The sequence below is a fragment of the Brienomyrus brachyistius genome, chromosome 6 (assembly GCF_023856365.1).
Source record: "Brienomyrus brachyistius isolate T26 chromosome 6, BBRACH_0.4, whole genome shotgun sequence".
NCBI lineage: Eukaryota > Metazoa > Chordata > Actinopteri > Osteoglossiformes > Mormyridae > Brienomyrus > Brienomyrus brachyistius.
This window is the reverse complement of record NC_064538.1, coordinates 27,111,275-27,128,603: the sequence shown is the minus strand read 5'-3', so window position 1 is coordinate 27,128,603 and position 17,329 is coordinate 27,111,275. Positions and strand designations below refer to the sequence as shown.

At 49.2% G+C, this 17,329-nt stretch overlaps 1 protein-coding gene across 1 annotated transcript; it reads left to right on the top strand.

The window, feature by feature from the left end:
* Positions 1–10,518: 10,518 nt before the first annotated feature.
* On the top strand, positions 10,519–16,384 carry ruvbl1 (RuvB-like AAA ATPase 1). Its single transcript, XM_049016184.1, has 11 exons — positions 10,519–10,826; positions 11,292–11,378; positions 11,514–11,646; positions 12,218–12,369; positions 12,663–12,752; positions 14,062–14,211; positions 15,059–15,122; positions 15,215–15,413; positions 15,508–15,610; positions 15,749–15,840; positions 15,997–16,384. Exons 1-11 carry the CDS (start codon positions 10,686–10,688, stop codon positions 16,154–16,156), a joined length of 1,371 nt encoding a protein of 456 aa, XP_048872141.1. The 5' UTR covers positions 10,519–10,685; the 3' UTR covers positions 16,157–16,384.
* The last annotated feature ends 945 nt before the right edge of the window (positions 16,385–17,329 follow it).

The following is a 17,329-nucleotide window of genomic DNA, read 5'->3' as shown; positions in this document are numbered from 1 at the left end:
CGGGGTCCCGCCGAAGCCAGAGGGACCCCCGCAGTCGCGGCACAGAGCGGCAGTGTTTGGGCCCCAGCAGGTAAACAGAGACGTCAGAGCCGCACGGCAGACTGAGGCTAATTTGATGTGCAAAAACCGCCTTTGCCGCTGTGGCATGTTTCGGTTTGTGGGGGTGAGCTGGGGGTCATTAGGGGCCATCGTGGCGGGGGCCTTCAGCCCATGTGGGAATGTGGTGGAAAGCGGGAGGGGGTGGTCATTCGGCCTTACTGCTTCTCCAAAGGGAAAGCCACAGCAGACGGTTTGGATGGAGGCACGATGCCTTGGTGTCATCCATGGCTACATTTGGCTCCTCGATCTGCACTAAGGCTAACAACGCATCTGCAGGCCAATCCCTCCAAGAGCACAGGTGGCGGTGATCAGTGCCGCTTCCCGCTCTCAGACACATGCCCACACACAGCACTGAAGGCCTTTTCACAGCCAAGCACCAGCACTGATGTCATTCCTCAAGCCTTCTGCGTTCCATGTCTGGCTCACTTAATGAAGCCCTGCTACGTCCTTTGAGCGTACGACTTTAAAAGAGCCGCTCTGTCAACAGCGACGCCGCTGGTCTCCATGACGATGAGGCGGCAGTCCTAGATGCCGGGAAGGACGATGCCTGCCACGGCTGAGACTGAAAGACCCCACGGAGAGACCCCACGGAGAGACCGGACTCTAGGGGATGAGTGCAGAGGAAGTCGGTGGCCGTTTGGGTTTTGGTACCATTTCCCTCATCCTGATGCAGACACAGAGAGACAGAATGTAAAATAAACATGACCCGGACTTCCCCCTGCACCAGGAATACGCCTCAGCAGCATTCTCCGAATGCCTGTCCGGATTAGGAGCCCACCAGCCTCACCACATCCTGATACAGGCTGGTGACCCAGACGGAGACGGAGAGGGAGAGTTGATATGGTGAGCGAGGACGAGCTGGGGAACGAGAGACAGGCGGACAGCATGGCGGAAGGTCGGAAGAACAGACAGACAGTGGAGCGGCACTCGATACACCCAACACATCAGCATCCACCATTTTTAACAGGGCAGATGACTGCGCAAAGACACCACACCCTAACTATTCTTTGTGATTTACGGCAGCTATGCTCTAACATTAAACATCTTTCCCAAATGAGCCCTCAGTCATTCCGGTCTTTCCTAAATAAGTTTAAACGGGTTTGACCAATCATCCATGCATCCATTTTTCAAACCGCTTGTCCTACTGGGTTGGGGGGGTCCGGAGCCTATCCCGGAAGCAATGGGCACGAGGCAGGGAACAACCCAGGATGGGGGGCCAGCCCATCGCAGGGCACACTCACACACCATTCACTCACACATGCACACCTACGGGCAATTTAGCAACTCCAATTAGCCTCAGCATGTTTTTGGACTGTGGGGGGAAACCGCAGTACCTGGAGGAAACCCCACGACGACATGGGGAGAACATGCAAACTCCACACACATATGTGACCCAGGCGGAGACTCGAACCCGGGTCCCAGACGTGTGAGGCAACAGTGCTAACCACTGCACCACCATGCCGCCCCATTTGACCAATCAGAACACCGTATAATCTGTCATATGATAAATCAGCTGCGAGTTCGAGAATGCAGGCAAAACTTCATCACAGTAAGCTATTTGCCCACCCGCTCCAAACGGCAAGCCCATCTCCAGCCCCCCAAGAAGAGACACTGCATTCAGCTGCTTTACAAAGAAACAACAGCAGGTTTTCTTTCCTTAAAGCAAGACCTTCCAACCTGTCAGGCACACGGGCACCCAAATGTTTGGTTTGCGCGCCCCCCACATGGCGATGAGCAGCTGAGTAGAGGCCATTGTTGTGCCCACCCTCAGGCTGGCCCATCAGCCGGCATTCCAGTTTGCCCTGACATCTGTCTGCATGTCTGCTTCGTCTCTTTCATTCTCTATTTTTTTGTTTGTTTTTGTTTGTTAGCCTTATCGCTCTGTCTGGAACTTTCCTTCGCCCTCGTGGCCCAGATAAACAACAGAGGGAACCGCTGAGTCTCCCTCCTCCCGGCTCCATGCCTGCCCCCCCCGTCGCCCCCTCCCCCCGCTCACCTCTTACCCCTATATGCCTTCACGCGCACACAAGCATACGCAGACAGACACACACACTTATGAAAAAAGGGGCCATTTCAGACAATCGATAGCTGGGAAGTTTGGATCCCAGGAAGTTTGGAGGGAGCGATTCCAAAGCGGCGTCTGATGGCACAGAGGCGCGGCTCAGCCTCCGGCCTCGAGGTCAGCGTGATGGTTTACGTTACCTCATGCCCGTCGTGCCAGAAGCCGCCTCAGGTGTCACCTGCAATAAAAGCAGCACTTACTCTCCTATGCCGTTTTCCCTACACTTGAACTTTGACCCCAGACTGCATACAACACAATTCTAAATGCAGACTGTCAGAAAAAGACTGTAAAAAAAATACTTCGTATCATCACACACTGTAATCTACTTTCTCTTTCATTCCACAGAGTTCTTTTGGAGATGACTCTATGGGTTCCCTGAATAGTTCTAATAAAAGTATGACTTTAATTGTGACCCTGAGCATTTTTCAAGGTTGCGGCAAAATGAAAACACTAGCATCTTCTGCGGACACCACAGTCATTTCCATGGAATTTGCATTCTTTTACAAGTTAATTCATTGCATCACTCTCTAAATGCGTCCCCAGATAATGAGCCATGTTGGGGGGATGGCTCATGGATGTGTCAAATCCCACCCCCCTATATAAATTAACATATTATTTTATTACTGGAGCAATGTTTTGCTTGCGGGGCCTGATTTTCACTTGGACTGATTCCACAAACAAACACAGATTTCTTAATGACACTCCTCATGAAGAGTCATGTGATTCGTGGTGACATTTTCACAAAGGACAATGATATAAAGGGGGCAGTTGTTAGCTTAGTACATACCGCTTGCTGACTGTGCTCACAAATCATATGACGTTTATGGGAATGACATGGAAGCAAAGCTAAACGATCTTGTTATCGAGGCCACCTCTGGATGCCTACCATTATGGATTCAACGCCTTGGGTTATAGGACGTTTGAGTTATAGGAAGAAAGGAAGAAAGTCCACACTGAGGAGCAGGGCTGCATTTATACCCGCAACCGTGGCAACAACACTGCTCACTGTATAGCTGACGACAAACACCCCTAGCAGAAGTACTCTGATCAAACCAGCTCTCATTCAACACGTCCTGATTTTGTTAAAGGGAATTTATGTTAAAATACAAAACAAGTTTTGTTGGTGTCTTGAAGATGCTGATGTATGTTTGCATTGACACGGCAGGAATATATGCATTTCTTTTATTTCTGAAAAAGAAAGAAAACAAAATGAAAAGCAAGAGACAGCAGCAATAGAAAAAGCGTAAGAAGGAAAAAAAAGCGATAGGTAGAAAAGATGGAAGATAGGCGATAGCGGGCACTGCAGAATGGAGAAGGGGAAAAAGAAAGAGGCATAAAGGACATCGGAGTGAATCTGGTGGTGCTCAGGTGTGTCCAAACAACGGCGGTGTGAGACAGGCGGGCGAGCCGGCTGGCGTCAGGGGGCCACACGCGTGTCCTGCTGCATGCCTCTCCACGCCTCCTGCACGGGCCCGCTCCCGCACGCACACACAAAGGCCGCTCAGTGTCTGGGGCACGCACCACCGGCACCAAAAATGTGAAAAATTCAAACAAAGATAAAGAGATGACAAAGGAGGAAGGGGGGGGGGGCAAGAGGTGATCGAGACTGGAACGAGACACGAGGGGTAACAAAGGAATCTCCAAATTGACAAGCCTTAAACTGAAATGACCCTAAATGCCACGGGATGCCCGACACAGGGACGCGCGGGAGCGGGCAGGGGCGTCCGACACGGGTCCGGCACAGGGACGGGCAGGAGCGGGCAGGCAGGGGCGTCCGACACGGGTCCGGCACAGGGACGCGCGGGAGCAGGCAGGGGCGTCTGACACGGGTCCGGCACAGGGACGCGCGGGAGCGGGCAGGGGCGTCCGACACGGGTCCGGCACAGGGACGCGCGGGAGCAGGCAGGGGCGTCCGACACGGGTCCGGCACAGGGACGGGCAGGAGCGGGCAGGCAGGGGCGTCCGACACGGGTCCGGCACAGGGACGCGCGGGAGCGGGCAGGGGCGTCCGACACGGGTCCGGCACAGGGACGCGCGGGAGCAGGCAGGGGCGTCCGACACGGGTCCGGCACAGGGACGCGCGGGAGCAGGCAGGGGCGTCCGACACGGGTCCGGCACAGGGACGCGCGGGAGCGGGCAGGCAGGGGCGTCTGACACGGGTCCGGCACAGGGACGCGCGGGAGCAGGCAGGGGCGTCCGACACGGGTCCGGCACAGGGACGCGCGGGAGCAGGCAGGCAGGGGCGTCCGGCACAGGGACACGCGGAAGCGGGCAGGCAGGGGCGTCCGACACGGGTCCGGCACAGGGACGCGCGGGAGCAGGCAGGCAGGGGCGTCCGACACGGGTCCGGCACAGGGACGCGCGGGAGCAGGCAGGCAGGGGCGTCCGACACGGGTCCGGCACAGGGACGCGCGGGAGCGGGCAGGCAGGGGCGTCTGACACGGGTCCGGCACAGGGACGCGCGGGAGCAGGCAGGCAGGGGCGTCCGGCACAGGGACACGCGGAAGCGGGCAGGCAGGGGCGTCCGACACGGGTCCGGCACAGGGACGCGCGGGAGCAGGCAGGCAGGGGCGTCCGACACGGGTCCGGCACAGGGACGCGCGGGAGCAGGCAGGCAGGGGCGTCCGACACGGGTCCGGCACAGGGACGCGCGGGAGCGGGCAGGCAGGGGCGTCCGACACAGGTCCGGCACAGGGACGCGCGGGAGCGGACAGGCAGGGGCGTCCGACACGGGTCCGGCTCAGGGACGCGCGGGAGCGGGCAGGCAGGGGCGTCCGACACGGGTCCGGCACAGGGACGCGCGGGAGCGGACAGGCAGGGGCGTCCGACACGGGTCCGGCACAGGGACGCGCGGGAGCGGGCAGGCAGGGGCGTCCGACACGGGTCCGGCACAGGGACGCGCGGGAGCGGACAGGCAGGGGCGTCCGACACGGGTCCGGCACAGGGACGCGCGGGAGCGGGCAGGCAGGGGCGTCCGACACGGGTCCGGCACAGGGACGCGCGGGAGCGGTCAGGCAGGGGCGTCTGACACGGGTCCGTCACCATCACACTTTTCTGCCCAAACTTGGCTTGCGTAGAAAAGGTGGCCACAGATCAAGTTGCAGAACCGCCACTTTGACTGACTGAAGTGGCTCTGCTTGCCTCTGGGCCTGCAAAGGCTGTGGACGCCCTCACAGCCGCCTGCACGCAGCCATTTCTCTGCTGGGCGAGAGGTTACAGTGTGATCAAAATGAAAAATGGGACCAGGCAAAAGCAATTTATTACATTGCATTTTGTAAGTCATTTTGGTCACTAGAACCCATCTGGAGAAAAAGATGAAAACGAAATGTCCTTAAAAGTGCCGCGGCACCTTACAGCCGTCCGAACTTCAGGCATCGCCCCTCGTCCTGCACCGAAGCCCTTTTGCGATAATTCTCACGTGATCGTGCCTCCAGCTCAACCTTGCCCACCCTACAAAGACTCGAACCTGCATCTCATTGCATTTCACCTCACACATTCAGACTGCCCTCTGTATGACAATCATCTTCCAGAGCTCGAAGTCAGTGCCCCTGGATGCTTTGATGGGCAGGTGACCTCCTCACCCAAGCCTGAGTCATTCACTAGAAGCTATCTGCTGAGCTTCAGCTCACTTGTTTACTTCTTAGCTACCTAGGCAACATCAGCATGTTTGGGTCCTAGCTCAAATTTTTGCTGCTCTCCTTAAAACAATCCCTATCTATAAATCATACATCACAACAAAGCTAAGCAGGTGGAGGAGTAGCTAGACTGGCCAAGCCGCTTGGTACTGGAGTAATTAATAAACTCTCCACGCCTGATCAGAACTCGGCGGCTAAGCTACCTCCCACAAAGCCTCATTTCTATGCCAAGACATGTTACAGGACCCAGCTAATTGAATTCCTGTTTGGACTTTATCAGAGCTGGCAGCGTTTTCACAGGACCTTCTGTCGACCGCCTTCTACCTACTATTGGGTCGGCAAAGTTTTTCCAGCGTATATTATTTTCCGCAATGCTTTACTGTAGCGTAACAAAATATGATCCACGTGGTTATAATATTATAAAAAGCATTTTTAAAAATTACCATCTGTTTCAAAAAGTAAAATAAAGTGATTAAATATTCAGTGGTTTATTTTTTTATTTACAGGAATGTTTGTTCTATTCACTCTGGTTCTGGAGCCAGTTTTTCAGCATTAGCACAATTTATAACGCTTAATTATTGCATTGCTATATTTCTGCTGGAATAATTCAGCCAGCTACATGGAAATAAACAAGGAACACACTGTTGACGTTTACCTGCATGAGTAAACGTACCATATAGAGTATTAAGATTTGCCCCATATGTTTACAAGACAAAGAGTACTTGTAATCAGAATAAACACTGCATGGATTTCGATTTAGCATGGGTGCTCCCGCTCTGAAGTTTGTCCCGAAAGTGCCCGGGGCTTTCAAGTTGGCCGTCCCCCCACCGCATCCGAAGCGGCCGCACATGTGTGGACATGCACGCTTACGTGTAAATGCAGCGTGGGAGAGACGGGCGCCCGGACGCGGCAAGTATCTGCAGATCCGCCGGGGATCCGCGGTCGCATGCGCGCGCCTACAGAGCGCGCTCACGTACGCGTAAAGTTACGCTCTCATACTTTGTTACTCGACCAAGTGGAGGTTTATCTGTGGGGATTAGAGGGCTGGTCCTTGGCAACCCGTTACCGAAGTACGGTGATAACAGTTCCATGGACCAGGATGCTTTGGTATTGGTACCAAGCAATGTACGCAGTTATACCCAAGAAGGTACACTGTGACCCTTATCTATACATCTACAGACCACGACTTATAATGTATAGCTTTATAAAGATGCGTAAGGTTTTACTGAATTTCACAGAATTGTGCTTTACGCCGGTGTTCTTTTACTGTATGGAGTAACTCCAGCTATTGAAAAGCAAAGAACTTAATTTCAAGACTTTTGCTGCCACCCGGTGGATCAGAAGTGCAACTTTACTTGAACAAGCGGGCAGGAATATCTGTCTTCGCCCTGTGATGAACAGTTAGCGCAAGACACTTGAAGAAGCTTGGCGTCCACTTCTCAGTGACATAGTCACACTATCATACCCTGCTGGTTACTGTAGCGGGGAAAACTTCGATGTGGAGACGCCCGAAAACAGACAAACTGACTTTGCTCCTTAACGTCGACTGTCCTGTGTGTCCGTAGTACTGCATCTGGTCTGAATTAGTTCTGCGCCCCCAGCTCTCTCTCTTGCTTTTCCCCCACCTCCTCACCCTGACTCAAAGTTCTAGTCAACTCCTGAACTTCCGACAAGACCAGAGTTGGAGCTCATGCCTTTGGTCCATTAGAAAACATGTCCTCAGCACTCTTAATCGAAATAGGAACTCACTCATAAGCTCATGTGTACACACACAGGTTTGTAATTACATCTTTGAGGGGACTCTCCATTCATTTCTATGGGAAAAACTCTACACACACACGCTTTACTAATCAGTGCTCAGAAACATGCATTTAGAAGCAGAGAACAGGGATGTCAAATACTTATTTGACAACAGTACTATTTACCCAGAACTGATGCCAGCTAGTTTCCATTCCCAGCCCCAACAATGGTGTACCCAAGAAAAATATGAAATTCAGTTAAAAACTAGTTCAGCAGTCATGCTAAACCATTCATTTAATGAAAACAGAATGTCACAAACTGCAGGAGTTTTGAGATAAATGTTGTATGCCTTTGGAACTGACTGGAATGTCTTTCAGCTAGGAATACAGTTACAATAAGCAGTTCCTGATTCCACTGTTACTGCCCCCCCCCCAACACATACACACACACTCAAATGAATAGTCTTATTGAAATTAGAGCGAACATTAAATAACAGCGAGCATTCTGTGTTTACCAAAAAAAGACACTTGGGCCAATATCTATACACTGAGAAAGGGAACATACAGAGTACTCATATCACAGTGATACTGAACGAAAGATACACTGCAAGCAACACTTTTAGAGCAGAAATCCAAGTGCTTCCTGGAAATGTCCCCAGTTGGCGGTGTCCACAGTTCAGGTCACAGAGCCAGGTCTGGACCACCTACTTCCATCCCACTGCACAACTCAATCACAGCTCACACTCCCAGGGGAAGCCCGAAGTCTGGGGCTCAAAACCCCCCCGTTTAACTGGATGATGTGTTACAACACACTTACTTTAAGTAAATCACTTTTGTCATTCAAGGGCATGTGTCAACTGAAACCTGCAATTAGGGCTAAGAAATCAGTTATGCTGGGGAGTCTAAGTGACAGGGAGAGAATGAACTGATGACTAAAGGGGCTGTAGGGCTAGAGTGCCAAACCCCAGCAGAATAGTGGGAAAAAGGGGGAAAATGCAGTAGAAAAAGAGAGCAAGCTCCCTTGGATGTCTTTCCGCCCGCTCTCCTTCGCTGGCAATCTCTCCTTCCTGTACACTTCCCATCGGGGACGCCAAAGGAAGTGTATCACAGGCCCTGAGCCCAAAAGCTCCTGCCTCACTTTTCTCGTTTTAATCAACATCATGTGCCACGTAGAGTAACAGGCTGCCATTCACACTTCAGCGGCCGCCTGCACTCAGCCGCTTCTCTGTCCGCTTTTCAGTTTTTCTTCTCTTTCATCGCCCTCCCACCCCCCCCCCCTTGCTCTCAGCCTGCGCCTTCACTGACTATGCTTCTCCCCTTACAGGATATATTGTCTATTCCTGACATTAATAAAAATAATAAGAGTGGATTAAACAGGGGCAGGCGAGCTCTGCAGAGGCAGGAAGGGGAGAGGGGAGAAGGAGGATTGAATTTGCAGGGCTCTGCCGGTGAGGAAGTGCTTCTGCTCCCTCAGGGCTCACTGCGCTCCTCTCTTTCCTGTGTTTGGTCGCCCCACTTTCCTTTCCGTGGTTCATGAAACCCCACCTGCCCCTCCCATCTTTTCAGCAAAGCGGCTGCCTCAGTGACTCCCCGTAAAATAAGTAACTAAATGATTATATATTCCCACATTTACATCTTTATTTTATAAGCATGGGATATATACATAACAGCATTTTTATATCCCATCCATTCATTTTCCAAACCGCTTATCCTACTGGGTCGCGGAGGGTCCGGAGCCTATCCCGGAAGCAATGGGCACGAGGCAGGGAACAACCCAGGATGGGGGACCAGCCATTTTTATATCCCTTGAAAAACAAAGGACCATTAAGTTTTATTTAAACAGAAATTAGTCAAGGATATTTTAATCTCATTTTGAATTCAATATATATATTTTTTATCAGTACGAATAAGGGCCTTTTTGAAGGGCCGAAGAGTAAAAAGCCAATACATTAAGTTGTCGCCATCTGCTGGATGTACAGGGCCTTCTACTAGCTTACAGAAAGGTTTTTTATTTCTGTTTAACAGCCACATTTACTTTGGGGTTAGCATCCTGTCTGTAAATAAAGAACCGCATTAACGCTTCTTAGTTTAGTTTGTAGCTATACAATAGCAAATATACAACCTTTTCCAAAGAGGCCGAATCGGCATGACTAACGCGCCAATGCCTTAAATAAATTGTGTTACGTTTCTACAAGAGTATCAGGTCGGTATCATCCCTTTCAGTATTTGTTCACGTCGTTCTTTCAGTTTGATCTGTGACCCTCCAGCTAGTCGATCAAGTATAAGCTGCTGATTAAATTACCTGCTATGCGCAGAGGTTTAATTCTACGTTAGTTTTCCTAAACAGACTTTATCGTTTTATATCTTTACGGTCCGTTATCTGATGACAAGATCAACTGTTTGTTCAGAGTCGCTAAATAAACATTTTAATATATAACGCACATTTTAGGGGAAACTTCAGTTTCTCTTCCAAATCTGTACCGAACTGAAACAAACGGAAAACTCCACAGTTCAGAGGAAATGGTCGTATTTCCGGTGCAACACAAATAAGATCCTTATGTAAAACATTTCCAAATAGTCAGTAAATAAGACCTTTTTATTTTTATATACGAACATTGGCCCTGCTCACATGCGTTCAAGTGATGGGGTTGTTTTCCAAATGTCATCAAATATCGGTTAAATTATTTATGACCAATATGCTAGGAAACAAATAAAAAGGCAATCGCATTGCTGTTATATCTGAAATAAATAAACTATGCCGTATAATGAATAATATACATTTTAATTGCAATAAAATAATTTGTAACTTGTACACTGAGGCTGCGAGGAAATAAAATAATGTTTCCCTAAAGTCAGTTATGTTAGAAACACTAGCGGAAATTAACCTCAGAATATAATGTGGGATGGATACGGCACTATCCAATCACTTGGCCGCTAGGCGAAGCATTAGCCAATGAATTTCAAAAGAAAAGCGTAAGGCGGGACTTCCTATATTTCCCTAGTAACCACATGGAGACGCGCTAAAGTGTGTTTCAGGCACGTATTTTTTTAACGGCGAAGTGACTTTTTTTGTCAGATAAGGAGAATTTAGATAAACAGTCTTACATTTAAATTATTCTTAAATATCCCTGAACGTCTTAAAGAGCAACCATGAAGATCGAAGAGGTGAAAAGTACCACTAAGACCCAGCGCATCGCATCACATAGCCACATTAAGGGGCTCGGCTTGGACGAGGCCGGCAATGCCAAGCAGTCCGCGTCCGGTCTGGTCGGGCAAGAGACTGCCAGAGAGGTATCCAGCCGAACGGTGTCATGTGCTGGGAAGGGCCAGGGGACTAGAAGGTCATTTGCTGTGCACCTGTACCAGTCATAAGGATATTATACACGCTTCTTCATATTAATTTAAATGTTTTGTGACGGAAGTATATAACGCTGCTTTGTTATTATTATTATTATTATTATTATTGTTGTTGCTATTGGTATTATTATTTGTAGTAGCAGTAGTGGCTGCCGTAGTTGTATTATGCTAATATTTTTATAAAAATACCGGTAAATGGAGTAATTTATAGCAGTGCACTGTTGGAATTTTGAATGATTTCCGATATATATTACATGTGGATCATGGAATTGTGAACAGTCCTTACAATGACACTGGATGTAGCTGCATTGTAATGTTTCATATTGTCACAGATCTTGCTGTTACACCCTTGTAACTAACATACCATGGCTGACAGAATCCCTATTGTCCGTATTCCAGGCCTGTGGCATTATTGTGGACCTGATCCGTTCAAAGAAGATGGCAGGGAGGGCAATTTTACTTGCAGGACCTCCCGGAACAGGAAAGGTGAACATTTTATTACCTTTACCTGGGGTTTTAATAATAATAAATGGCTTTTTGTCACATCTATGGATATGTGACATGGTATGTGTTTGTCCCTGAGCTGTCGGTGATGGTCATGACTGCCTTCTGATACTCCAGACAGCCTTAGCTCTGGCTATGGCACAGGAGCTGGGCAATAAGGTGCCGTTTTGCCCAATGGTCGGCAGCGAGGTCTACTCCTCTGAGATCAAGAAGACCGAGGTGCTGATGGAGAACTTCCGAAGGGCTATTGGTAGGTGACGGGGGTTGAACTCCTCATGATTATGAAAAAATACAGCCGTGGTTAGAATTTTGGGAGCAAGGGGGTGGAGGGATTTAGGGTTCATCAGAAACGGGCGTAGGAGGAGATTTAATAATGCTTCCTCCTTTTGGTCACAGAGAATGCCTGTCATGTTGTTTTTCCACACTCTACCGATCGGTCTAAGAGGGAGTGACTGTGGGGGATGTAATAATCTAAGGGGAGAATAATGGTCAGCTTTTGTGGGTGTTGATGTGACCTGTCATGTGTGTGGAAGTGGAGCTTTTGCAGACAGATCAAGCGTCTGTGCTGCACAGGGCTGTGTGTGTTTCTGAAGGGAGGTCGTCCTTCATTGCAGAGCAGGCAGGGACCGGGATGTAATGCCCATGATAACGGGGTATTTGCCACGTTTTCACCTTTAACATGCAGCGTTGCTAACACTCAATATTTGCTATGCTTCGATTAAGGGGCCATAAGTTCATTCCTGAATACTCAATGACCTTGTCTTATATGTTCCTGTTTGTGTTCATTTATCGTCCTCGTTTTGCTCCCTTCTGCGTGTCAGGGCTGCGCATCAAGGAGACCAAGGAGGTGTACGAGGGCGAGGTGACGGAGCTGACGCCGTGTGAGACCGAGAATCCCATGGGGGGCTATGGAAAGACCATCAGCCATGTCGTCATTGGTCTGAAGACCGCCAAGGGCACCAAGCAGCTAAAGGTTTGATGAAGAGTCCTACTTCACATGATTAGAGATGTGATCCTTGGTGGAGAAGATGTGTGGTTCCGGGGGTTAGGAGGCTGCACCTGTGATCAGAAGGTCGCTCGTTCGAATACCAGAGCTAGCAGACTGATTTGAACCACAAGGCTTCAAGTAAGCCCTTCAACCCCAAATCACTCCAGGATCTGTCACTTTGGTCAACAGCATCTGCTAAATAAATAAAGTGCAAGTCAAGGAAACCTTTCCCCTGCGTTTGGTACAGATACATCAGCTTGATGCTATTGTCCCTACAGCTGGATCCCAGCATCTATGAAAGCTTGCAGAAGGAGCGAGTCGAGGTCGGCGATGTCATTTATATCGAAGCGAACAGCGGAGCAGTGAAGGTAGGGGAAAACCTGCACCATGCTGCTCGCAGGCTTGGTGCAGAACATGCGGCATGCGGTGCATCCACACACACACTGCATACCCTTGTCCAAATGTATAAATATTATAGTGTGTTCCCTCTGTCAGACTGAACAGTGTGTTTCTGTATTTGGTCATGTGTGCGGGAAGTCTGCCGAGCTAGCCTGTACAGTAGGGGTATTGTGTGTAGGCCATGCACCACCTGTGCTCCCCAAATTACACCCCACATGGTGTGACGTGCCCAGGTTACACAGCGCTCTCGTTTTCAGCCTCCGTCTCTCTCCGCACACATTCTGGCCTGTGTAGATTCTGCCGCGTTCCTATCTTTCTCTCCCTTTTTGACTTTTTTTTTAATTTCTGAGCCCGCTGTTGTGCTCGGGAATGGCTCCCTCATTCCTACGTTTTTCATTGCCCGACTTCATCCCCCTATCTCCTCATCTGGCCGGCTGGCTCTTTCTTCTTGCCGCGTTCCCCCGTGACGCCCGTTGAAAAGCGTGTCGACAGGCCCTTTAATCAGCGCAGGTGGCCGAGTGCCGCGGAGGAGGCTTGAAGGAGAAGGTGGCCCCTTACATTTGTTGCTGTTGACAACCCTGTTACAACTTCCCTCTGTCCACTTTCATTCTCTCCCCCTCCTCCAGAGTTAGCATGCTGTCAGACACCGAGCCAGCACCCCTCCCATGTCCACAGCTATGGGTCGGCTGCTAGCTAAGAAGCCAATGAGCCTGTCGCTTTGACCAGGCATCCATAACCAGTTAATTTATTAGTGCCAGGTTTACTTCTGGGAAGCCAGATGAGGTGGCTTGCAGTCCACAATGAATCAAGTAACAGTTTGAGTGAAAACCTGTAACATTGTGAAGACTGGAGCTGATTATCTTTGACCTTGTCTGACATTTTCTTGGTAAAATTACAGGTATTAAAGTTGAAATTACAGGTATTTTCTTGTATTACGTATATAGTAGTGCAGGAAATGCTTCTTAAGAATTACTTATAAGATCATTTGATCATTTCCCAAAAGATAAGTATAATACAGATTCTACTTTGAATTTGAGAAAAACCTATCATGCTGGGATTACATTTAACAGTTATAATAGTATAAATAATAAATTATGGTGGTGATATAATGTGGTGGGAGAAGTTCAATAAATGGCTGCTTGTGAGGATTACGGGAGAAATGTCTGAAACGCTTTGGCTGCACTGATTTTGACTTGCTTTAGTTGCCTGTAGTCCGCCCACCACTGTAGTGAATGGGTAGTGAATGGTGGTTGACTCGCGTGCTCTGTCCCTCCTCAGAGGCAAGGCCGCTGTGACACCTTCGCCACAGAGTTTGACCTGGAGGCAGAGGAGTACGTACCACTGCCCAAGGGGGACGTGCACAAGAAGAAGGAGATAATCCAGGATGTCACGCTGCATGACCTGGATGTAGCCAATGCCCGGCCTCAGGTGCAGCTCTCTCTGGCCTCACGGCCTCTCAGCTTCCCACGTCAATGAGACGTTACACTGGTGCAGGTCGCTCACTCTGAGCTGTAGGGTCATGGTAGTTTCAGGGTATGTTCTAAAATGCAGACTCTGATATTTTTACTATACTCACATTCAATACCGTGTAAAAGTCTTAGGCAGTCAAAGAAAATGTTGAAGTCTATTTATTTGGGTAGTCAGCGTATATGTGCTGAGAAACAGCGATGTACAAATTAACAGTAACACAATAAAAGGAATTTCTTCTTTTCTCCAAAAAGTTACTAATATCTTGTTGGAGGGCTAGACGAACACCGCTTCAGTTCCCAGACCTCACCACAGAGGCATCCCAGCCATTCCATGTATTTGTTAAATTTTACCACCAGCTCAAATAATTAATTAACTTCCATCCATTTTCCAAACCGCTTATCCTACTGGGTCGCGGGGGGTCCGGAGCCTATCCCGGAAGCAATGGGCACGAGGCAGGGAACAGCCCAGGACAGGGGGGCCAGCCCATCTAATTAATTAACTTAAGTAATTAAATATTTTGAAGAGATATTGATTAGCCAAACAAGGTGTGCCAATGGTCAAGCCAACAAACACATCAGTGTATTGGATGGTTGCTGTAAGTACTAGGGTGACTTTAGAAGGGCCTTTGAAATGGCCAAGCTGACACACTTTGCAGACATAATAGCATAGTTTTACACCAACATGAAGTACATTAAAGTATAATGTTCTCTGACTGCTGCCTAAGATTCTTGCACAGTATTGCACATCCTCCAGAGCGGCTCTCCCAAGCTTGCGTAATTACTAAAGCGCATGTGTCTCATTGTAGGGAGGTCAAGATATCTTGTCAATGATGGGCCAGCTGATGAAGCCCAAGAAGACTGAGATCACAGGTGGGCCTGGGCCACAACGGCGTCGTCTATCTGCTTGACCTCCTTAGTCAGGAGCGATATGTCACATGGTTTCCTTGGGTCTCCTCCTTCAGACAAGCTGCGCAGTGAGATCAACAAGGTGGTGAACCGCTACATCGACCAGGGTGTGGCGGAGTTGGTGCCCGGCGTGCTTTTCGTGGATGAGGTGCACATGCTGGACATTGAATGCTTCACCTACCTGCACCGAGCCCTGGAGAGCTCCATCTCTCCCATCGTGGTGTTTGCCTCCAATCGCGGAAACTGCCTCATCAGGTGAGCCTCTTCTCTGGTATCACTGAGCTGCTTCTCTTTGTCAGCACCTGGCCTTGAGTGCGGTGTACCCGCTGATTCTCGTTTCTCCTTTCAGGGGCACAGAGGATATCTCCTCCCCCCATGGCATTCCCCTAGACCTGCTGGACAGAGTGATGATCATCCGCACCATGCTATATACTCCTCAAGAGATGAAACAGGTGTCACACCCTACCGCACCCCCCGCATCTCCCAGTCGCCCCATAGGTCACCTGCTTCAGGGTTCATTTGAGGTATCTAGCTGTCTGGTGGCCAGAGTTGTGCACTCAGGGTGACAAAATGCTTCCCTGTGTCTGTAGATCATTAAGATCCGGGCTCAGACAGAGGGCATCAGCATCAGCGAGGAGGCCCTAACTCACCTGGGAGAGATCGGCACCAAAACCACACTGAGGTGAGTTAGGATTCACGGCTCCCATCATCCTCTACTTCTCAGTTCCCTCAGTTTAACTCCTTCCTCACCAGGACACAGTCCCATGCCTCCCATGTCTCCATTTGTATGTATTCTCCGACTTCTGAGAGTATGATTGTCCCCCCGTGTGCACTGCAGGTATGCTGTGCAGCTGCTGACCCCTGCCAGTCTACTAAGCCGTGTCCAGGGCAAGGAGACCGTGGAGAGGGAGCAGGTGGAGGAGATTAACGAGCTCTTCTACGACGCCAAGTCCTCCGCTAAGATCCTGCAGGACCAACATGACAAGTTCATGAAATAACTGGCCTCCTCTTTCCCTACCCTCCTATATTCCTCCCTCCATCATCCTTTCATTTTTCTGCTCCTTACCACCATTAATGGCTACTTCTGGCTCTGCACCCCCCATGCATTTTGCTGGCTAGTAAATTGTATCATATTACTAAATTTTATTTTTGGATGCATTTGATGAAGCTCCTGCAATGTGAATGAACTAGTTTTGACATTTCAAATAAACCAGTGGTGTGTCGTATGTTCTTGCTGTGGGTATCGTAGTCTGTGAAAGCTGTTTTCCTCTTCAGCAGAAGATGTATATGTTCTCAGTCTACACCAGTTTATTCGTCTCCTAGTACTTGTTACCTGTTTGATCTCCATCCAGCCTTTTTACATACCCAGGTATGATGTAGACACCATACAATACACTGTGTGCATAATTGTTAAGCAAGTGAGAATTTTGACCGTATCATCTTTTTCATGCATATATTCCAACTCCGAGCTGTATAGCTTTGAACACTTATTGGAGTTAATCATATCAGGTGATGTGTAATGAGGGTGTGGCCTAAAGAAATCAACACCCATATCAAGGCATGTATAATTATCAGGCAGCTTGTTGTCCTCAGACAAAATGGGCCAAAAAGAGCTGACTGACTCTGAAAAGTCAAAAGTTGTAAACAGTCTCTCAGAGGGATGCAGGACTCTTGAAATTGCTAAGATATGGGGGTGTGATCACAGAATCAAACGTTTTGTTGCAAATACTCAACAGGGTGGCAAGAAATCTGTTGAGACAAAAAGATGCAAATTAACTGCCAAAGACTTGAGAAGAATCAAACATGAAGCTACCAGAAGCCTATTGTCCTCCAGTGCTGCCATATTCCAGCACTGTAACCTGCCTGGTGCACACAGAAGTACAAGGTGTTCAGTGCTCAGAGTCATGGCCAAGGTAAGGGAGGCTGAAACCTGACCACCACTGAACAAGGCACAAAAGTTGAAACATCAAGACTGGGCCAAGAAATATCTGAAGACTGATTGCTCAAAGGTTTTATGGACTGATGAGATGAGAGTGAAACTTGATGGAACAGATGGATGGGCCCGTGGCTGGATCAGTAACGGGCACAGACCTCCACGTCGACTCAGACACCAGCAAAATGGAGGTAGGGTACCGGTATGGGCTGGTATTATTAAAGATGAGCTAGTTGGA